Source organism: Mercenaria mercenaria, chromosome 11, assembly GCF_021730395.1.
Source record: "Mercenaria mercenaria strain notata chromosome 11, MADL_Memer_1, whole genome shotgun sequence".
In the NCBI taxonomy this organism is placed as follows: domain Eukaryota; kingdom Metazoa; phylum Mollusca; class Bivalvia; order Venerida; family Veneridae; genus Mercenaria; species Mercenaria mercenaria.
The window spans coordinates 49,816,924-49,841,384 of NC_069371.1; the positions used below are offsets into that span (position 1 = coordinate 49,816,924).

Below are 24,461 nucleotides of genomic sequence, written 5' to 3' on the forward strand. Positions count from 1 at the left end.
CACAAAAGCACTAGCGCCGTCCGATGAGTGAAAAAAGTATTTGCTGGGGAAAAAGGTGAATTTATTTCAAGGTAAGACTGCAAGCATTCGTATGTTTGCTTATAGTCTTATTGTTTTCATTATTCCTAAATGTTCCACCTTTCATATACAAAACACGTGCAATATGCACTTGTAATTAGGAATGCATTTGTAAATTTAAATCAATAGTACAGATACTCAAATTGCACTTGGAAATACATGAATTTCAAAATCCACACGTCATTGAAAGGAGGCGTATATATACAGACGTGCGTATCCATATATATATATGTTCACCTACATATTTGTGCGTTACATGTACTTATAATTAATTATATGCACTTATATATCTAAGCTTGCACGTATATTTTGAAACGTGTACAAACGTAGCTAAAATTGAAAAGTTTAATCTGTTACATTTTAAGCTCGAGTTTCGATTTAAAAAATAGAGCTTTTGCACTCTCTCCAGCGTCGGCGTCGGCGTCGGCGTCGGCGTCGCCGTTGGTTTAAGTTTTTTTTATAAAGTAAAACATCTGTAATACTAGCTTTACTGAGACGAAATCTATCCAAAATCCAAATCGTCGTACATAACGAAAAGGTTTGCTCAGTCCCGTATCATTCCCTCCCTCCTCAACATTTCTGCTTTAACTTCATACTGGAAATTTAAATCCATGTCTAAATATTCCGCCTTCATCTTTTCTTAAACCACCTATGCCCCAGGTTTAAAATAACAATAGAAATATAAGCCATTGCTGACACCGCTCAAAGTAGAAAAATCCAATTGAAGGTTTAACTTTTGTCGAGCCCCGTTATTCATGTGCTGACTAAATCGTTGTAAATATATCCGACACGGCTTAAGTCAGAGCTTAAGTCATTACTTAATAGTTGAAAAACTGGCCATAAGACATTGAACAAACATAGGAATGCTTGTAGTCTTAACTTGAGTTAAATTCATTTGTCACCTTTTCCCAGCAAACATTTTTTTCATTCAGTAGACGGGCGCTAGTGAGTGTCTTTGTATTTTTCTATGATTTCTACGAGAACTTTTTTTCGAAAGTAGTATAATTTGCCGCGCACTTTGAAATGACCATGCTAAATCACCAAAGTAACACGTTTTATATATGTAAAAATATAGCGAAACGGTCCGATTACTGTATCTACATGTTCATACTGTGTGACCACGGCTTAGCTGACACATCGCAAATATAACCGCCGAGAATTAGTAAACATCCGTTAGATCACATGGATGAGCGATGGCTTAACTAATACTGGTTGAAGCCTTTCTTAGTGCTCGAGTTGAAAAACTGGCCAAAAGGCCACAGTTATTACTCGCGCACGCTTTTGTTAACAATAACATTTTTATGTTATAATTGAGTACAGGGGAATCGGGTAGTGAAGCCATTATCCGTGACAAAAAAGTTGTAATACTTTTGAATTGATTTACCATGAAGTAAACCCTGAATTACCAATAGAGGCATAATCGACTTTTCCGATAAAGTTTTTGTTATCGTTTTCTATTTATATCGCGTTTTGTTAATACCTGGTTGACAGGGAATTGATCTTACCGGTTGTCGTTGATCAGTTTGTGTGCGATCAATAATTAGCTACAATGTGAAATTCATATTAATATGACATTTGGGACTGTTGAGATATGAACTAAAATATAAACTTCACTATGGAAGTCTCTGGTAAGAAAGCTAGTAAAGACAAAAATGTAGGTACTGCGGTAACGGATACACTTTGTGAACCATGTCAAGATATACATGTCACGACAAGTGCGAATGGCATATGTCGAGAGTGTAAGGAATATATGTGCAACACGTGCTTCCAACATCATCTTAAAGCGAGGCAATGTAGAAATCATGTTTTGGTTAATGCGGGCAATTCGTCAGCGTCGACAGACAGAGAAGAGGATTTTGAGAAATGTAAACACCATGGAAAAGAAGCGGTTAAATATTATTGCCGTAAGCATGATGTTGTAGGGTGTGGTGACTGTATGATAAGCGGACACGGTGCTTGTAAGCCTGAATTTATAAAAGACATATCGGAAGATTTCAAAGAAAACGATGAATTCAAAAACCTGGTCAGAAAACTTGAGAAAATGACATCTGCAATAGTAGATAGTGAGAAGAAAATCCAAGATGATAAGAGAAAAGTAAAATCGATGCATGAACTCGCAGTTAAAGAACTAAGAGAGTTTAGAACGGACATCAATGAGTACTTGGACAAGGCTGAAGATGAGTTAAATCATTTAAAGTCTAAAAATGAAAGCCTGCTGACCAAGCTGGACAAAGATTGCAAGTTACTTTCAACAAACTTAGCAGGAGTTAAAAAAGAAACAAACGCTGAAATATACCACGGAAGTTCGCTATTTATTCACTCAGTTGAGTGCAAGCCAAAGGTTCTCGACACTGAAAATGCAATAAACCAGCTACAATTAGAAAGTAATATTGAGAAAATCACATTTGTACCTGACAAACGGCTGCTAAGTATCAGCGCTCCTAAACTAAACTTAAAGCGAACTGGGTTCGAGGTTCCGGCATTTGTTCGCACTAAACCAGATTTTCAGGAAAGGAGTGATTCCATGAGAGATCAGAAAAGCAGAAATGACAAGGTCACCGAAAAGAAAAAAGGTATTATGTCACAAAGTATTCTTATATTAAATCATGGCTATTGGTTCAAGATAATGTAAAAATTTCTTGATGAATCAAGTAATGTGAATCTCCAAAAATGTGACTTACAGACTTATTTGAAATCCGCCTATAAGTCAAATTATTGAAATTAATAGGGAAGTCTTGTAAAAGGACTTGTTACAGCTTTAACATTGCCAAAGAATTTATCCAAAAATTAATTTTCCAGATATTCTGGTCAGTATAAGTAGATTTAAGAGTCCGAAAACATTTAAGATGTTACCTTTATGGCCAAAACAACTAGTATTACTGTTTATGTATGGAACTCAGAAATATGATTATAAAGTAAAGCCCCTTTGCCCCAGCTTACCATTTTACGCGCACTTGTGTACACTTATTCAACAAAAGGTGTGAGTGAGAAGTTTGGGCAAGGGGCGGGGGACGATAGTCTGGAGAATAGGTATATGAAGCATTTTGCTCTAAAGATAATATGTAATAACTTTTGTTATTAGAATAGAAATATGTTTTCATCTAAATTACACTACTCTTTACATTTTATCTAGAGTTTTCCTTTTATCTGTATGTCCGTATGCATAGAAATGCGCAGAACGAAATTATGACCAAGATGTGGAAAATATACCAAAAGGATTTAATTTGAACAGATTGAAAACACGCCTGTCTTGAGCTACCAAATATCAACAAGAAATGACAATATAACCTGTTTAGTTCATACCTGAACAAAAGTACATATACAGTGTGACAGTACTATGAGTTTCGTAATAAGATAAACAAAGATTAAAACGAAGTGCTCATGGTGAACTTTTATCATTGATAGATGTCCATCGTCCACAATTTCTTTAAAGAACACCTTCTACTAAACCGCTAAGCCAGTTTAGCCACTTTTCGACCTTCCAGCCAAAACAACAACAAATAAAACATGACGGTCAAGTAGCAGGGAAAGTTTACTCTTTATGCCGATATGGAAAATTGTAAATAGTACTGGCACTATACCAAATTTTCCCAAGTTGTGTTGATTTAAAAAACAACAACATAGACATCAAGAGACGGCGCTATTTTTCTCTGCAGGGTTTTATTGAAAACTTTAAAAATCATGCTCTCTAAACCAGATGGCTCGATGTCAAAATTATCTCACACTAAAGTTTCTTTGATGACCCTATACCAAACTCCTTCAAGCTCTGTTGATGTGTTAAAAACATGACTGTCTTGGGTTGAATGGGAATTTTTCTCTCTTTATGGCTCTATGTTAAACGTTCTGATAACTTAATAAATTCAGTATTCCTCCAAGCAATGTTGATGTTCCGCAAGGGTTGGATGCTAGTTTTTTAACTATGGCTAAATGAATAATAAAGAAAATATTGTCCTCTGAAACCGCTGGCCCGATTTCAATGAAGTGTCCCTTGGAGTCGCATTACTTTTATATCGTGTTCATTTGTGTAAAATTAGGGCCATCAGGGGTAGGGTCTAGTTTTCTCTGTATGACTATATTGAAAACTTTTAAAATGTTATCATGTGAAACCGAAGGGCCGGTTTTAAATTGTTCCTGGTGAGATCCTCTGCCAAATTCCTCCACATCATTCCACTATGTTAAAACACAAGGCCGCTAGGGGGCGAGGCAGGATTTAAGTATATTACTATAATGAAAATATTGAGAGAATCTGCTTGTCAGAAACGTCTCATTTGACGTCTTTATCAATGGATTTCAAAAAACTTTCACAAACATGTTATTTTGGGTGAATCTCTGCCATATTCATTCTATAAAAACATTACACGGGAGTGCGACAGGGTTTCTTTATATATGTATATACAGCAAACTTTGATTATTCTTTTAAGGAACTGATGACCTGATTACAATATAATTTTATACAAATGTACACATTTCCGTATATGTATTGCGTAGAAGCTTTTGAAACTTCTTTCCGTAGGTGACCCTTTACCAGAGTTGCTTTAATTATTCCGGTTTGTCAAACTTTGGGCCACCAAAGGGCGTAGTTACACTTTTTATACGCCCGTCTCTGAAAGAGCGGGGCGTATTATGTGAACACCCGTGGCGGGCGGCGGGCAGGCGGTCGGCGTCCAAAAGCATGTCCGCTCTCTAATTCGAACAGTTTTTATGCGATCTTCACCAAACTTGCTGACAATGTTTACGGGCATAATATCTCGGCCATATTCGATAACCACCCAAATCGCTCTGGCCTTGGAATTACTCGAATAACTGCCGAATAGTTTTCATCCAATCTTCACCAAACTTGCTGACAATATGTGTGGGCATCATGTAGGACAAGTTTGATAACCATCCAAATCGCCCCAGGCACTCTTGGATTATGACCCTTTAATTATTCGAAAAACTGCCAATTTAGCCTTGTCCGCCCTCTAAGTCAAACAGTTTTCATCCGATCTTCACCAAACCTGGAGACAATGTTTTTGGGCATAATATCTCGGCCAAGTTCGATAACCACCCAAATCGTCTCAGGCACTCTTGGATTATGGCCCTTGAATTTACGAAACTGAATATTTAGACAGGCGTATTTTGTGACAGTCTGGCACTCTTGTTTTATCTGTATATAGTGTTTCCACAATATGTAAATACTGAAAAAATCTGCTTAACTATCACAAAACGCTGGCTGAGTTTCAAAATAATTTCAAAGATATTTTCCTTGCGCGTCCCTTCACAAAAATTGTTCAAACAAACTGTGAAACCCAGGTAAGCAATCTAAGGCAACATGACTCTCTTGTTAAAGAATTGGAAAATGCGAAAGAAATAATTGATTTTTGCCAAAATGTAGTAAAATTTATGTTTGATGTGATGTATAAACAAGGAAATCAGTATTTAACAGTCTGTATTTATTGCGAGACGGAACCGTATGCACCGTGATATAAAACAACAGATTTACGAAACACAGACTTCGTTCTTGAAATTATTCCGATAAGCAAAGTTCAACATGTTTTCTGTTACATTTGTATTTGATTTCACCAATATTATTTTACATCAGCTTTTTTTATCATTAAATTTCAGAAATAAAATCAAAGGCCAAGTCTACCGGAGCACGTACAACTCATTTGCCAGTAAATAAGGTAAAGTATGATTCCAAATAATGCCGTCAAATAGTTTAATTCGAGGTACTCAATATCTGTTGTAAACTCATAAAGCTAGCATTCATTATTTTCTTCATCAACACGACATGCAGAGTGCTCAACGAATGTCACTAGGTCCAAGGTCAAAGTAACACTTGTAGGTCAAATGCCATATAGCTGATTTTCTTGTCTGCTCCATATAATCTAAATCGAACAGAGGATTTTCATAAAACATGATTCAAACTATATTCAATCCATTGTTTTGATTACCTCATTTATGACTTTATATTTATTAATTCATGTGCAGTATGGAAAGTGTTTTTCTTTTTACCGTATGTTTTGCATAACATCTATTATATATATATATATATATATATATATATATATATATATATATATATATATATATATATATATATATATATATATATATTTGGACTGCCCGCTCTATCTTTTTTAACATAAAAAATAGAAGCCTTATAGAACTTAATGTATTAAGCAATTCCTTATTTTGACACTACTTCGAAGACATTGAATACGATGCATTTGTTTGTTTGTTTGTTTGTTTTGGGTTTAACGCTGTTTTCAACAGTAGTTTAGTAAACATAAAAGCACGTAGTTAACTTAGCCAGTGTTCCTGGATACTGTACCAATACTTACATGATCTCCGCAAGGAATTTTAAACTTCTCCATATAAATGAGAAGCCGCGGGCGCAATTACTTCAGAAACAATGTCTTTTATCATATCGTCGCGGAGAACATGATATATACTTGCTTCACCGAGTGATCGAACTTACGGCCCCGCTCTCTTTAGACTAGGGCTCTTCCTATTGAGCTAAACGGGCTGACTGAGTACGATACTGAATATCGCTACATTTTTCGTTTGCAGTTGCTAAGACTATTATCTACAAAGCCCCCGAAATACTGTAGGTAACCATGATAGACCTCTGGAATGCAAAGCTGGATAAACGGATGTATAGTGTCCGGGCCTCATGTTGAATATGCTACCATATCCCTAAAGAGCAACCTTTATTTACGAATAAACACTGCGACGAATTCGTGCTTTTCTATTCCTCATTCATTTCTTACGTATGGCAAATATTATTTATGTGTGTACCTTGATGTTTAGGAGGTTCCAAAATGAATGAAGTAATAGACATATTAGCTTTTATATGGATTGTTTTTTCCAACTGTTTCAAAGTTTGTTAATGATACAGTACATGGTAAACTGTTAAGTTACAACGATCAATATGTAAATTGAGACATGTCAACTATTTCTATCTTGAGATAAAACATCTTTTTTACCCTTCACTGAAAATGTAAAGGCGGAAGTATAATTTCAATTTATAAATTTCGATTAACATTTTTGTAATCTTTACATGTGACCTTTTCAAACATTATATTAATTAAACAAATTCTGTAACTCACAGATTCTTGAAAAGTTGTTTAACTCACGTTGTGTAAAGAATAATTATTACATTTGACAAATTTTAGATTATCTATCATACCGAAGAGTATTCTCAAGCTGTTAATCCATAGTGGTTCTATGTAGAAGTAATGTATAAGAAGGGCATATACATATTTTACTAATTAACAAAAATAATGAAATAAGAAGCATTTGATTAGGTCTAACATGCTATTTTTAAAATACATTTTATGTTTAAGTTTTATTGACTCCTGCCATGATTTATAAAGCCATCATTTCGTCTTTTTTCCTTCTGTTTTCCATATAAATGTGTCAAGGTGTTATATATGTGTTTTTAAAAGCAATTGTTTTAATAAAACCAGTAATATGAAACCTAAGGTGAAAACGTTGTCATTCTACCAACAAATATTTCTTATATATATTTCATTTTTGAACTAATAATAAAAGAGAGTTAAGAGGAACAACACATCAAACACCGGGTGTGGTTTCATTTTTGTAAAGTAAGAATTTGATTAACCAAAATACGGTTATTTTCACGCAATATTTATAGTGAACAATATTTTTTGAATGCGCTTTTATAACTATGACATCAAGAATAATTTTGCGACTTTCTGAGTTTTGGGAAACTGGCTAATGATTCTAATAAACCCCACTTTTACCTTCCCCTTTACCCCCCCCCCCCCCCCCCCACACACACACACACCTCTCCTTTTCACAATAAGTGAGGTTTGGTACCTACCACATACTGGGTGGATCTCCTAAATGTTGATTTTTTTCCACCGGCCTTTCCCTGAGCCTTTACCCTGTGTTCGTGTGTTTGTTTGTTTGTCCTACTTATTTGTTTGTTTGGCTTTGTCTATTTGCATGTGTGCGTGTTAATTTTGTGCGCGTCCATCGTAACACCCAGGAAGACTGCGGTTTTGGAACAGGACTTTCCTTATTAAATATCCATCTTTGTTTCTCCCCTTTAACCAAACATCCACACACTTCTTTTCCTACCGCATCTCTATTTTGTATCTTGCATACTATTAAAATGTATTTGTTGCTGAATTATTAAGCAAGTCGTTTGCTGTGTCTTTCCACTACAGTTTCTCTTTGTTGCGGGCCTGCATTGTAATGCATAGGTCTGGCTTTGTTTCCTGGGCTTTGTGTTTTCGGGAAATCTGCCCTTTCATTTTAATGTCTGTGTATTACAGACAGACGACGATATCGTATTTGAAACATTCTATCATCGGAGCGGGAAAGAGTTCCAATGTATATACCAGAGTGGAATGAGATTCTACCTAGATGACTTGGGATCTAAGGTATAATACTTTATTCAGAATACAAATAAAATATAGTTAAAGTTAATACTTTTTAGTAAGATATAAGCTCTGACTAATTTTCTTTCATTTCACATCAAGGTTATATAGTGACTAATGAAACATTTTGTGGCAGCGGAACATTTTGCAGTTTCACAGACAGGAAGTTTTTATCAGTCGATTTGATTTGCATGCTGTGTATAGCTACAAATTCACCTATTATTATTGATGTGATTTTCGTTTAACACAATACTGGAGGTATGTCCCTTCAAGTGCTCATTTGGTATACATTGCTAATGAGCTAACATTTACGGAATATGTTTACATTTGGAAATAAGAATTAATTATTATCATATGATTAGGCCAGAAAAATACCTTCATTAACGTTACTAAACCAAACTTATCTATTTATTTTGTTGAGTTTAACGTCGCACCGACACAATAATATGCCATATGGCGACTTTCCAGCTTTGATGGCGGAGGAAGACCCCAGGTGCCCCTTCGTGCATTATTTCATCACGAGCGGGCACCTGGGTAGAACCACCGATCTTCCGTAAGCCAGCTGGATGGCTTTCTCACATGAAGAATTCAATGCCCCCCGAGTGAGGCTCGAACCCACATCACAAGTGATTTGAAGTCAGCGACCTTAACCACTCGGCCACGGAGGCCCACTACTTGACCAAAAAAAATATGTAGGTAGGTAGGCCTGTGTTTTCTTTTCTATTCTTTTTTTAACTTTTTTCCAAGATGCAGCTTCAGTAATAACGGTCTTTAGAACTTCTATTCATTTTAGATAAGATTAGTGTTACTTGTCTCATCATTCCCAAACATATTGGAAAAACATTTGACATCACATGAATAAGTTTGAATTCTAAAGAATAAAACTTGTTCCAAACGAAAATGTTAAACTAAGTAAAACGAAACCTACGTAAAGGATACAGATATTATGTATACTCATGATATAGGTATACTGATCTATGTTCACTTTCTTTATTATTGTTATAATTATATGGCCCGTTACGTTCTCACATTCAGGAATGGATGCCATTTCCTAAGCGTTGGTACAACGAAGGCTTGTTGGTGACAAACACCAAACTTAAAAATGAAAATGCAGTAAGTTTTCTAGTATTGATGTTTATTTATTTTTTAAAAATGAGTCTGGAATATTTGTTTCTATGTGAATAGGTTCTTTAAATGAACCTTAGATATGGAACAATAAAGTCTTGAAATATTGGAAAAGCATAAGAATTAGTTCTAAATGAACAATAGTCGTTAGGACCTTAGATATGGGAAAATAAAGTACTCTAATTCTGAAAAGAAACGTAAGAATTAATGTTGAATATAACAATTTTCATTATTTTTATTTTTCTCAAATTAGGGGCATGCATATTTGCTATTTTTGGTCCGTAAGTCAATACTTCCCTAAAATTCAATTTTACACTTGTCTGTTTTATCTTTATTAATTCAGTGGACGCATTTCTACTTTAATTTTTTTTCTTATAGAAACAGAATATAAATGAGCAAGCAACTGGGGGATCAGGTCAAGGTGTGGAAGGTACAAGTGGTGGTGATGACAGAGAAGGTTTTCTTATGCATCCGTCAAAAGGCAGAATACCTACTTATATGTTTTATGTAAGTACACATATTAAATAAATGAAATATTTAACATAAGTGTGATAAAAACGTGGAAAAAAGGTGTAATAGATAGATGTGGATCTTATTGATAGGGTGAGTATTTATCAGAATATTAAATTATTCAATAAAAAATATGAAGTAGTGTATATAAATAAAATATAACATTTATGATCTTTGACAGAGAAAAAAATAACATAATAATATTAATCATGCAAACAAGTAGTTGTGAAACGGAAAAATATCTGTAGTAACCAAGGACATAAAGAAAATTTGAGAAAAGAAAACAAATACATGTACTGGTCCCAGCTACAAAGTGAAAATATACCAATAGTATGAATTGTCTCAATGGATATAAACTGATCAAATGCACCAGTGAATGCTACTGATTCTTCAGTGTTTACCGTAATGTTGAAATGTTCATCATCTCCATACCTTCGAAGAAGGGGGAGGTATATTGATTCGCTAATTTTGGTCAGAGTGACACCATCGGTCGGCTTGTAGGTAGAACATTTGATTCCCACTAAACTCCCAGTTACTAACTGGACAAAGATGGAATCTACAGTAGTCAAACTTTATCAGATAATTGATTGCGGTAAGTGTATGATCCCAACTGATTTTGGATCAGAAAGTCAAAGATGACCGAAACGCTGACTGAGATTAAAAATGGTTTTCGTTTAATAACATGAGAATGCTTAGGTCAACGACCTTCAAAATTCGAAAAATAAAATTGCATGCGGACGGTAGATAATACCATTGATTTTTGCATCATTAGGTCAAAAGTCAAGGTCATTGTGACCTTGTGCTGATAACGGTTTGCGGTCAATAACTTGAGAACGTATAGGCATAGGACTTTTAAATGTCAGTGGACGTCATGATTATCTGCTGTAACGACAACCATATTTTTGGGGAACAAAATGTCTTAGGTCAAGATTACAGCGACCGTGAGATTAAAATAGTTTTCAATCAATAGTTGAAAACGAGTTTAGGTTACGACAGTCAAACGTGTTACATAGGTGGCATGGTTATCTGATTGTCAGAATGGGTTACAGTGAACACAAAATTGAAAATGGGTTTCAATCAATAATTGAAGCATGATTGAACCTACGACAATCAAACGTCATAGTATATGTCATAGTATTAATTTGCTGTGATCATTAGCTGACTCTTATTGTTTTGGGCTTTAGATTTATTGACAATTTTCCAGAAGGTATTCAAAGATATGGGCAAATTGCCATCGAATTTTATAGCACGACTGCCAGCGGTAGGAAGATGACATCTGCTATTATGTCCTTAACCTTATGCCTATTCAGTCAGTAAATTTTCAGTGAACAACCCTTCCAATGATAAATGCTACTGCCCATATTGCGTAATGGACCAGTGCATTTAAGAAATTTAGCAGGGTAAAGATTGAACAAACAAACATTCAATACTAGGTCATCTACTATTATGAGACAAAGTCTACAATATGCTTCGTTACATTACGTTCAATGTATTACGGTTCAGAAGATTGAAATATAATACATACTAATTAATACAATAGTTACTTATTATTTGACTTAGCGTTGATCACGAGTATTATTTTGTACTTTTTGCAGTTACAGTGTTTGTTAGATTTATAACTAGAGTACAAAAACGTAAAACTGCGGCTGTACGAAAATGTTATTTGCCTCCTTTTAGCGGTTCCATGTTCACTTAATTTTTGTCAGTCGCAGTTAATATAAAAGAACACAACATTTTATAATTATCTTGAATAATATTAAGACTCGGACTTTTAAAATCCTGTATTCATTTAATCAAGATAAGGGATAGTCCCTGATTTGCTAGGTAGTAACAATATTATTTTGATAACCTATAATCGAATTTCAAACACGAAACATATTTCAGCCATAGTCCCTTTTCCAGAATCTGGTTTAATACCCGGCAAAGTTCAAACGGAAGACCTACATTATGACCCACATCCCAGCTTTTCCCATAATATTTATGAATCGAATTATTAAGACCCACTTTCTAGAACCAAGAAATGACACCAGACCCCTAAAAACATATGCGCGCACAGTAGATAAAATTGTCGATTATAAATTTTTGTGTATTAATTTGAATATTTCCCAAAATGTATTTATCCTATACCTTTGATTTAGGATCTATTGATGATATAATTGTGTTCTACACGGTCTATACAGCACATTCCATTTTAAATGATTTAGCTTTTTGATTTTCTTTAACTATTTGTGCTTGATATAATGTAACTTTTAATTTCATTGCAGAAAAAACATAATGTGCATATGTACTTTGACAGAGATATTGGTTCCTGGGTTCGTATGCCAATTGGTTGGGAGTTGCATCATAGTATGGTTAAAAGTCTCGTTGATCAAATAGACGTAAGACAGATTTTATTAAGAAATAAATGTAAATGCGAAGAAATAACAGATCTCTTTTTCTAAAATGTAGTGGTTGTTGCACAATTGTTTTTATCTTTGAATGAGATTGTAAAAATGTAGCTAATATATCAAAGGGTTGATTATCAGCTAGAATTCCAATGTACTCCTAATTAAAAAATTAATGCCCTGGAATAATAAATGTTTTAATTATAAAATGTCTGACGTCGTGAGAGTAAAATAAAGTCATTTGTTTTGGTATTACATTAGTGTAGAATCTAATACATTATTTGTAACGTTTTTACGTTGACATTGTTTCAAGTGTAGAAGAGTTTGGTCGAATTGGCTTTGTACATTTAATAGGTAAAAAGGGAAGGGATTTGGATATGCTCACATTTGCATCTTTTCACACTCACTATACAGAACTTCGCATTTTACTACATTTTGTATTTTATTTTATTCGTTTGAAAAATTCAAAATGCAAAGATTCGTTTATTATCCATTATATATTCTCTCTAGGAAGCAGTGCCAACATGGGGAGATCGGCATGATATGTTAGCGTTACTACGAGCGTGTAACTACGATCCTGATGAATGTATATCTATATATCTACATTTAAAAAAGGACGGTAATACTGTATTTTTGATAAAATTATTTCACAATCTGTGGCAAAGAATAATTCCCATTGTTTGATCAAACTAGCATTTCCTTTAAATGTTACCAAATAAATAGATGTTTGTTTATTACAAAGTTAGCTTAATGTAGAAGTCAGCGGCTCGTATTTATGCTACTGTTTAGCAAAAACGAGACTGAAAGGTCTGTGACTGTGATCGTATTTTGAACGATATTGGCACATATATCAAGCCTTACACTAAACAAACTTCTGTGCCAAATAAATCAAAAACAATTATACTCACTTGAGACAAGAATCTTTTTCGATTTACATTATTTTCGTCCTCAAGTGTTTCAGATATTTTCAAAGATGAAGCCAGATTTAGATTTAAATTTCCCTTTAAATGACTTGTAACGGGAATGTAGTTTGAAACATGGTGTGTAGAATTCTTTCATGTGGAAAAGTCATTCATCTGGCTTACGGAAGCTCGATGGTTCTATCCAAGTGTAAGACTGCATTGAAATGATACCCGGATGGCACCTAGGTTCTTCCTCCAAACCCAACATCTGTTTTTGTCGGTGTGACGTTGTATCTAACAAATCAAAATGGAACACATAGAATATTACCTATGTTGCCTCATATCGTCGACAGCAAACAATTTTCATTTAGACAGTAACTCTTTTGACTTAATGCGATATGTAAGCAGGCTTGCAGCTTACAATTTGCTGTTATACAGAAAGCAAGGTAAAGCCATGGTACCGGGAAGCTTTCGTTATTTTTGTGTTCTTAGCAAAAGTCTTGCAGTAATACTGACCCGTAGAGATAGGCCAGAACATTGACCAAAGCGCAACTTCACTGTTTTAGGAATTGTAGTACGAGGGGCTATCAAAAAATACGTAGACATGTAACTGACTACTGAAATGTGGCGTTGTCTATAATTGATTTGTTAATTTGTGTTTATTCATGTATAATTTACCTAATATGAAAAACAAATAATATATTATAACGTTATAAAAATGTGTTTCTTGTGTTTAAACGACCATATGTACGCTCCTATGGCGCAAGCCGAAATAATAGCCAAATAAGAAAAATACTCCAACTTGTTTATGCATATTGTCCTGGTGATTAAAGACAAATTGCGTCAAAACATCACGTTTACGTTGTCTGGCGTCATTATAATAAGTGTGCAAAATTATGACGTCATAATATTACACGTTATTGAAATATTCAATGTTTTGTAGTACAGGTGTGAAATCGTAAAACGAAAAAAATGACAACGCCGAAATTGACGGAGCAGCGCGCTGCTATTAAATTCTGTGTTAAACTGAATAAAACGCCCTCGGAAACCATGAATATGTTGTCAGATGCCAATTTGAAACCGCCGGTATGTAGGGCGCTTGTGTATAAGTGGCACAAACGTTTTCGAGAAGGAAGGGAATCACTCGAGGACGATTCCGGAAGAGGACGGCCAAAACTTGTGTCTTCTGCAATGATTCAACGAGTTTCAGTGTTTTTCCTGCCTTAAAGTCCGAATTGCGCGGTCACAAATTTGACAATCTTGATCAGTTGCGATACGCCACGAGAACTATACTTTCCCAGAAGTCATGTGATTGGTACAGAGGTATCTATAACACTTGGGTCCGGAGACACACGAAATGTATAGAGAAAAACGGCGAGTACTTTGAAAAAGTTTAAATGACTGACGTCACTGACGTCGTTTTACTTGCACCGTGTGCGCCGTGCTGTAAGCAGTGACTAATTTTATAATACCATGAAAATGTAACTATTGATTTGTTTACTGTAAAATTTTCAACATATATTGGGTGAAAATTAAATATTTATGCTGTGTATATTTCGATTATCTATTACAAACCATTTGCTTAATATACCGAATGTCTACGTATTTTTTGATAGCCCCTCGTATAACTATGCAGACCAGTGTTATATTCGGTCATTTTCACAACTCCAGCCCAATACTCTAATTTTATTCTGTATAAACTGTGTGTTATTAGCATGAAAAATTAGGTAACATTTACAAATGAAATAAATTCAATATTTTAACAGAATGGATGAAAGACGCTCAAGCATCAGGCAAATCTAAAGAAGACAAGACATCTGGAGCTAGAAAAGATAATTAAATACTTAGTAAGTACAGACGACATAATTTTTAAGATGTTGTCATAATTACGGAGACTCTTAATGTTTGATATTTCAGATTGTAGTTGAAAAAATATAAGAAAATAGCTTGAAATCTCGTTTTATGCCCATGCCTTCAAAACGAAGGATATATGAGAGTTTATGTCATGTCTTAAATTTTTAGAAGCGGACCTTAAGTTAGAAAAAAACTGTTAAGTAGAATTATTTTGAAGTGAAGAAAACCATGATTAGGATTTATTTTGATTTCAGGAATACAGTTACAGAAAGAAATGCATGCTAGACCAGATGTTGAAAGAATTTATAAAAAAGGAATTTAAGTGTACCTCTTAAATGTTTCCAAGTAACTGTACAATTAAAGCTCCAAACAGCTGTAGCTGTAACTCGAATTGATTTTTATATGATTATTCAGTTAGAATGCATTACATAACGATGCTCTTGTAGTTAATAAAATTGATATACATGTATTTCATTTAACATTATTGCAAATTACTCCGTATTTCGACACTGTTTAAAAGCATTAAAGGAAATCAATAAAATTTTCAGGAAATATGTCCTAATCGACAGAATATTGTTTTATGAATGTAAAATAAATTGAAGTTTATTTGAAACATGTCAAATAAAAATTTGCAATATATTTTGCATGGGCATTCAGTTATGTTTTGTTTCACGTCTTCTATATGATCATTAGATATTAACTTTAAATGTAGGAAGTCCTCATCAAATGTAATTAACTTGGTTAAACATAAAAAACTGTGCTGCATTACCAATAACACTAATAACTGACAGTCTAAAACAAATACCAGTGACAAATGCCATTATCAGTGGTTGTACAATTAAATTTCTAACCTAACATCCAATGGTATTTATAGAGGAACTTCAGAAACGAAGAATATCAACGCTTTGAACAGTTCATAAAGTATTACAGTATTTATATTTATTTCAAATTTTATATCATTTTCAGAAATACTGTTGTTGTTATAAAGGTAGCATTTGCCAAATGCAGGTGTGATGTACTAAGCCGTTTCGTTTGGGATATTTATGTACTCGAACTATCTTTATGTTGTAACAAATAATGTATATGTCATTGTTATCCAAGGGATGAGATAGGAAACCAGTTGTTTAAACATGAGGTTTTTCTTCATGTAATGTTGTTTTGTAAATATTGTACATGAGTAATACGACTGATTGATATAAAAATGACCAAACTTAGTGAGTTGGGACAAAGTCAAAAGCGACGAGCATCCAGTTATCGGCTTTAGATAGATAATGCCTACTGTTTATTTTTTGTTGTTTGAAAGAGGCTGATGACCAGGGGACTATATATATCCTTTTAATTATTATCCTTTCTGAAGGAATTCTTGGAATTTTTAATTTAAAAAAACAACAGAATAATAGGTATTAACATTTATGACAAAAAATGACTTGCTGTTTGAGGGAATTATGTTGTCTTTTGGTTTGAACAATATGCTATTAATCACAATCCATTTACAACATGTTTATATATCAAAAAGGCATACAGGATTGAGTAGGAAGCTAAAAGCTTATTTGAAACTCTTTCCTTAAACTCCTGCAGAAAGGATAAAAAAATTCGCCAAAATGTTTTCTCGCCACCCAAATATGTACAATCATGGTATCAGGACGACGTGTTTGAGGGAAGTATTGAGAATGTCTGACAAATGCTTTTTTGTCTAGGAAATCCTGTGTATATATTACCGAAAACTCACGAGGGTTCTAACCCTGTTACCCAAATGAAACCTAATTCAAGGATATAAATATACTATCGTATATCCAGTATAAACGCCCACATTCCCTCCGATAGACACAACCCTCTCCCCTTTCTATGAATTAAACGGAAAATATCTTGAAATATAATTCACTTTGAATCGGTTAAACGCAGAACGCCCTTAATGTCCAAAATGATCCGTTTTTCTGTCAAAAGGGACAACTGCTTGCCGTCAAAAGAAAACAGTTTTCAGGCCAAAAACCGCGCGTCTATTCATAAAACCATTTACTTGTGTGCGTAGTATTCACTGTTTGCCTAAGCTTGCGCTAGACATAGTCATAGAAATTGATGTTCGGTGTATTCGTGAGTTCGAACGTGCGTCAAATACTGCGTGCATCTATCCAGTTGTTTGCCGTACTATAATTTTGACAATCGAGCACCAATTTATTTTATATTCGGTAGAAGTGTTTCACATTATTTGCCACTCGCAATTCAAGGGTCTCCTTATCTCAGTGGTCAAGATCACACTAAGGGATTAAAGGTTATTATGGGACATGTTTGAATCGCTTGTATCTATTTCGTCTCAGTAAAAGACTGTCAAGAGCACATATCAACAGTCGAATGTCATAATTAAAATGTACAACAATCATACAACAAAAACGATTTGTGATAAAAATTTCGTTTTTAGCACCCTAATCAAGGTTATGCCAGTAAATAAGGCTAAATTGAATTCAGTAGACACCAAAGGTTTTTTAAAAAAATGCTGAGACCGACATGCATCCTTATACCTAAGTTTTTGTGTTACGAGTAATATATATAGACAAGTCTTATAGCACAAACAATGACTGGCGATTTAAAGAAAAGGTCATGTATTATTTCAAACTGTTTTAAGAGGACATAGTTACATATTCCATTTGTTCGTTTTATCATCATCCTCTTTTTGTCTAACTGCACATCAGTTTCTCGTATATTCAGCAAAATGTTCTGAAATTTTGCTCATTTGTTGAATTCGTAAAATGATTTTAAATTTATTAGATGCCCTATTTTCTTACAAAGGAAAATATATGCAAAAATGCCCTACGTTTTAAAATCACTTTTTAAAAAATCGCAAAATTCTTCCGTACTTGCAATTATGTATACATATGAATATGTATCACTGTTTTCAGGACAAATTAAAATGACAACGGAATGAATGAATACGCGTTAGACACGTCCATCCAACCTCTCGCTCCTCCCCATTCCTCCCCCATCCCACGCACCACCTCCGTCGAAGCAATCTTCCATATAAACTGGTTGAAAAGGAGAAATATTTTGTAATAGTGAATCATATGCAAGGGATGCTGTCAAGTACTGTGTTTAATTTGCATACAGAGTTATAGTTTTCACAGGCTACTGTTTCTTAAGTTATTCAACTTGCTCGTTCAAGTATATATACTAAAGGCAGTTAATTTAAAAGATAAGCAAGATAGAGTTATGGTTCTTGTACACTATACTTCCTCTTATTATTGTCTTCCATTGTGTGAAGATTTTTCTAAGTGTTATGGGTAAATTTGATAAAGGGAGCTAAGTCAAAAGGTAATTAAGGTAAAATTATAGTTCTTGTATATTGCACATCCCCATCCCTTGCCCACACTCTTTGTATGCACTTTGAATAAATTCTCTTCAGCGCTTTAAGAGTTAAACCTTGGATAAGTAAATTAAATAAATGGAAATTATTCAAAAAACGAAGCAAGGTAGAGTTATATCTCTTGAACAGTGCGTTTTCTCTGTATAACACGTGAATTAAATAAAGGATAACACGTGAATTAAATAAAAGGGGGTCATTAAAATGAAATCTGTATGATGGCTAATTTCAGTATGACAAAACCCGTATTTGTTGTATCGGCGCGGTTGGTTTGGAGTGTTGGCGTGCTGGCGCACTTCAAACGCGCCAACTCGCTAGAACGAAATGGCAGAAAGCTAGAGAAAGGTATAATTGTCTATCACTGCACATTCCTAGTTGACCGTCATCTTAGTTTGAATAAATTCCCATCAGCAAATAAAGAGCTATGCTACGGAGAATTAATTTACTAAGGCCATACCAAATTGATTAATAGTTCTTCGGAAAATTTTCCAAAAAAATGGGAGCGAGCGAGCGAAATTTTTTTTTCTCAATTTTTATTTTTTTCAGAGGCGGGTAGCTTTTACATGGAGTGAGAGAGTATTTTATTTTTTTTTATTATTATTATTATGTTTTTGCAGTTATGATTATACATAAAGTTAATATTTCTTTAAGAATAACACAGAACTTAAACATTTACAGTGTGACTAACACAGTAGATAGCTTTTCTATATGTTTTAAAGACCACATGAATGGTTTTGCAAATAGATTCTTGCTAAAACTCACTGAATCACTTTGTTTTTATTTTGTATTTATAATTACTAAGGGATGAGTATCTTATTTTTAATTTTGATTGTTCTACATTAATCTGAAGGCGTGCCCATTTAACGGCAGAGGATGGGGAATATTTAAGACAAAACGGGCACCCAAGTGGAATAACATATCTTCTGAAAACCAGTTAGATGGCTTCGACACATGAGCAACTTTGTGACCCTAGTGAAACTCCAAACGGTAGAGGTGAGAGGAAAGTAATAAATCACTTGACCAATGAGACCAAACGGAGTTGGGCACACAAATGCTTCGACATTGCTCGAATCTCATTGGAATAATTTCTTAACAGATCAGGCTAGCTTAAGTTTTTGTGGTAGAGGTTCATTTCAGTCAAAAATGATAACAGACGGACAAAAAAAAAATCCCAATATGGCCACTCTTAAAAGTGTTATTTGTTGTGCTTTGATTGACTAAGAAATTTTGAGTTGGGAAGGTCTGTTTTTTTTTCAGATTCTTTCTTTCAATCAATTTACAGCCAATATATATACAGACAGGGAAAATTGGGGTTACAATACGACAGAAATTATTTTTTATATCTACACTACTTATTTGGAAAGCTAAACATTTTTTTAAATTGAATATATGCATTTTGATAGAATATCTGACTGCCGTACTAAAGAAGTTACGTTCAAAACGATTTGGGCCCGAGACAATTAATGTGATGGATCAGTCAGGATCTAGCACGCTGGTTAGACAAGATCACATGGTATTTTGACATAATAACGTAGCATTTAACATAATAAGACACTGTTTTGACAAGTTAACACAACACAAGATAACATGCCTAGTTAACATAATAAGACACTATCTGGACAAGTTAACATCACACTTTGACATAATAATATAACGTATTAACATAATAAAACACTGTTTTGACAAGTTAACACAACACCTTGACAAGTTAACATGACTAGTTAACATGATAAGATACTATTTGGACAAGTTAACATCACTCTTCGACATGATAACATAGCATATTAACATAATAAGACACAGTTTTGACAAGTTAACACCACACTTTGACAAGATAACATAGCTTTTTAACATAATAGCATGCTCGGTAGACAAGATCACACGGTACTTTGACATGATAACATAACGTTTTAACATAATAACACGCTCTGTAGACAAGATCACATGGTACTTTGACATAATAACATAGCACTTAACATAATAAGATACCATTTCGACAAGTTAACACCACATTTTGACATGATAACATCGCACTTTGACATGATAACATAACATTTTAACATAATAAGACACTGTTTTGACAAGTTAACACAACACTTTGACAAGAAAGCATAGCTTTTTTACATAATAGCACGCTCGGTAGACAAAATTACACGATACTTTAACAAGATATCATAGCTTTTTAACATAGTAACACACTCTGCAAACAAGATCATACTTTGGCATGATAACATAGCTTTTCAACATAATAAGACACTGTTTCGACAAGTTAACACCGCACTTCGACATAATAACATAGCTTTTTGACATAATAAGACACTGTTTCGACAAGTTAACACCGCACTTCGACATAATAACATAGCTTTTTGACTTAATAAGACACTGTTTCGACAAGTTAACACCACACTTTGATATAATAACATAGCTGTTTGACATAATAAGACACTGTTTCGACAAGTTAACACCACACTTTGACATAATAACATAGCTTTTAAACATAATAGCACGCTCAGTAGACAAGATAACACGACACTATAACAACATAATATAGCGTTTTAACATAATAAGTCACTGTTTTGACAAGTTAACACCATAATTTGACAAGATAACATAGCAATTTAACATTATAGCAAGCTCAGTAGACAAAATCACACGACATTTTAACAAGATAACATAGCGTTTTAACATAATAAGACACTATTTTGACAAGTTAACACCACATCTTGACATAATAACATAGCTTTTAAACATAATAAGACACTGTTTTGACAAGTTAACATCACGCTATGACATGATAACATCAAATGTCCCGACATAAGACAGCTGCGGCGTTCCATAGTTCTTTCCTTTGAACATGACTGTCTTTACTTGATCCTTGTCCTTCTATTATTTTACTCAGTGTGTAAATGCGTGCGTCAAGTTAACTAAATTGTATACAACACGGCAGTTACAAATGATTACCATGCAAACAGAATTGAGATTGACGAATAAATGAACCTTGATGCCGATGTAAATAAGTATTTTAGCACTTGTCATCTCTGACCGCGTATCTCAATAGGGAGAGCGCAGATCGATCGAGAGTTCGTGAGTTCGTTCCTCTGGTGAGGCATATGTTCCCCGTGACGATTTGATAAAAATATTGTGTCTGAAATAATTTGTCCTCCTCCGCTTATTCACGCATGTGGAGAAGTTACATCTAGGACTGATCTATCAATGACCGCACGTTTTGTTTTTGTTTGTTTTATTTTTGTTGGAGTCAGCGTCACAACAACGCAATAATAGGTCATATGGCGACTTTCCAACTTTGATCATATCATACAGGAAAACCCTAGGTGCCCCTCTGGGCATTTTTTCAGCACAGGTTGTCATCATGGTAGAACAACCAGCCTTCCATAAGTCAGCCGGACGGATAGAATTCTATACACCAATGTAAAATGGTAAGGGGCAAGTGACTCAACGTCGACTACTTTAACCACACGGCCAAGAAAGCAACTACGAATTTTGTAAAATATTTTGAGAATAACATAAACAATTTGTCGCTGTTCTTAGACAGTTTGGTGCAAAAACTTGTATGTGCATTCAAATTATCTCGTTAGAAAACTCCTCAGAGTGAAATAGTTGTATTGGTAACGCATGACGTTATGGTCAATAATGATCGAAGTTATTATAGAAGAAAGAAAGAAAAGCTTTTTCTGTGTCTTACAACAACTAATATAAAATGTAATAGAAATTTATAAATGCTGTAATAAATACTTCATTAAGTGATGATTAAAAGCAAGAGACTTACTGATATATGATTTTCTCTCACGCAGTTTGCACCACTTTAAGGCACTTAAAATATGTGACATTTTGACAGATTTTGTTATTTTATCCCTCCTTAAAAGATGCCAAAACTGATAAAGAACAGTAATGGATTATTGTTTATGAATGCAAATTTAAGTACATGTAATCACAAAATTACATTACACTACCTTTCAGTTCAACTAAGGTAATAGTTGCCATGGTTTCAACAAAGCTCTGTGTTGATGTTACAGATGACATATGTTCCTTCCCCAAAAACTGTAACTGTAAGAAAATAACAAAATTACACTCTTTTTTTTTAAATTCTGGTTAGTACTTTATTTGTATAGGAAACATATTACAAAATCGATTACCACAAGCAATAGAGACCTGCACTTGATTTGAAACTGTCGTTACTTTACAGGTTCGGTTTGTTCGGTATTCAGGATGCACATTTCATTACCTCTCATGAACTGACACGATCAAACCAAGTGTACTTCATTTTATTTAATTTCTTTTTATGCTTACACATGAGATCGTCTTGTATATTTAATCTGACCCTATCTAGAATTTTCATATAATTATTCTTAATAAGTAGATCTCAGGTAAAACAAGAGCTGTCGGAGGACAACAATGCTCGACTATTCAACAACCTTGTCAATTGAATGAATATAAAAGTCGAAAAGGGGGCACAATTTTGTAAAAATGCAAAATAGAGTTAAGGAATCTGTAACATGCATGTTAGCTCATCACAGTATATGCGTGAAATTAGCCAGAGCAGCCAGAGTAGCCAGAGGAGCAGAGTTCAGCCAGAGTTTAGCCAGAGTAGCCAGAGTTCAGCCAGAGTAGCCAGAGAAGTCATAACTCTGTTTACTCTGGCTGGCCAGAGTAGCCAGAGTTCAGTCAGAGAAGTCATAACTCTGTTTACTCTGGCTGGCCAGAGTAGCCAGAGTTCAGTCAGAGAAGTCATAACTCTGTTTACAGAATTCAGTCAGAGAAGTCATAACTCTGTTTACTCTGGCTGGCCAGAGTAGCCAGAGTTCAGTCAGAGAAGTCATAACTCTGTTTACTCTGGCTGGCCAGAGTAGCCAGAGTTCAGTCAGAGAAGTCATAACTCTGGTTACTCTGGCTGGCCAGAGTAGCCAGAGTTCAGCCAGAGTAGCAAGAACTCTGGTTACTTTGACTGGTCAGAGTAGCCAGAGTTTCTAGGATTTTAACATGTTTTCGCTACTCTGGTCAGCCAAAGTAGCCAGAGTAACCAGGTCCCATGTTCACAAAAGTGTTTCAGTCTTAGCTGAATTTGATTATGAAATCTAATAATTGAGAAAACAAGCAAATTCGATGAATTGGTATCCCCCGCCGAAAGGGTTTGTGGTGAGGAATGGCAAAAAAATATGTCCGGCAAAAAGTTAAGGATGTTAATAAGAAGCAAATAATTTCATTAGTCAAAATCAATTTAACAGAAAACAAATGTTTAATTAAAGAGTACATAATAAATGTATGATACTTTGATCCTGACTAAAGAATTTATTTTGAATGGGATATGCTTACTGTAATAAGCTTAGCTTTTAAAATTAAATGCAGTTATTGAAATGTGCGCTTGAAGTTTAACTGGAACGAAATATTGTCTTTGAGTGGTTTGGCTGTTTAACATGTACATTTGAACTTAAAAGAACAGATGTCCTTAAGAGAACACAATCAAGTAAGATATCTTGAACATGGCTGGGGGCAAGGTTTGTGCAGTTACAACTTTTTTTTTTTTTTTTTTTTTTTTTTTTTTGAGGCCCCTTGTAGGTAACCCCGTTTATTATCTCCGTAACCGGTATAATAGGGGTCGGAGAACCATCCACCTATTAACCTTACAATATTCAATACATTCAAATATTTAGATATATAATAAACGTTACTACATGCATACACAGTACCATACATAATACCATATTTACAAACAGTTGATGATATTCACTAATTGTATCTTTTCTGGCACATAAAAACAATTTTGTGATGAATGTATGATGCTTTTGATGTAAAAAAGGAAATAAATTATAAAAACAGTTGATGATATTTCTAATTTAAGATAATAAAC

General features: G+C 34.3%; 1 protein-coding gene across 1 annotated transcript; it reads left to right on the forward strand.

Moving 5' to 3' along the window:
* The first annotated feature begins 1,424 nt into the window (after window positions 1-1,424).
* LOC128546578 (uncharacterized) lies at window positions 1,425-19,784 on the forward strand. Its single transcript, XM_053517409.1, has 9 exons — window positions 1,425-2,651; window positions 5,683-5,741; window positions 8,364-8,471; window positions 9,504-9,581; window positions 9,972-10,100; window positions 12,368-12,481; window positions 12,998-13,106; window positions 15,156-15,236; window positions 15,498-19,784. Exons 1-8 carry the CDS (start codon window positions 1,694-1,696, stop codon window positions 15,227-15,229), a joined length of 1,629 nt encoding a protein of 542 aa, XP_053373384.1. The 5' UTR covers window positions 1,425-1,693; the 3' UTR covers window positions 15,230-15,236; window positions 15,498-19,784.
* Window positions 19,785-24,461: the final 4,677 nt, after the last annotated feature.

Bases quoted from the DNA above. Each gene is read 5' to 3' on its own strand.
- LOC128546578 (XM_053517409.1), top strand. From the start codon at position 1,694: ATGGAAGTCTCTGGTAAGAAAGCTAGTAAAGACAAAAATGTAGGTACT. The intron at 8,472-9,503 runs GTATAATACTTT...TCTCACATTCAG, and splicing joins TAGATGACTTGGGATCTAAG to GAATGGATGCCATTTCCTAA. The intron at 13,107-15,155 runs GTAATACTGTAT...ATATTTTAACAG, and splicing joins TCTACATTTAAAAAAGGACG to AATGGATGAAAGACGCTCAA.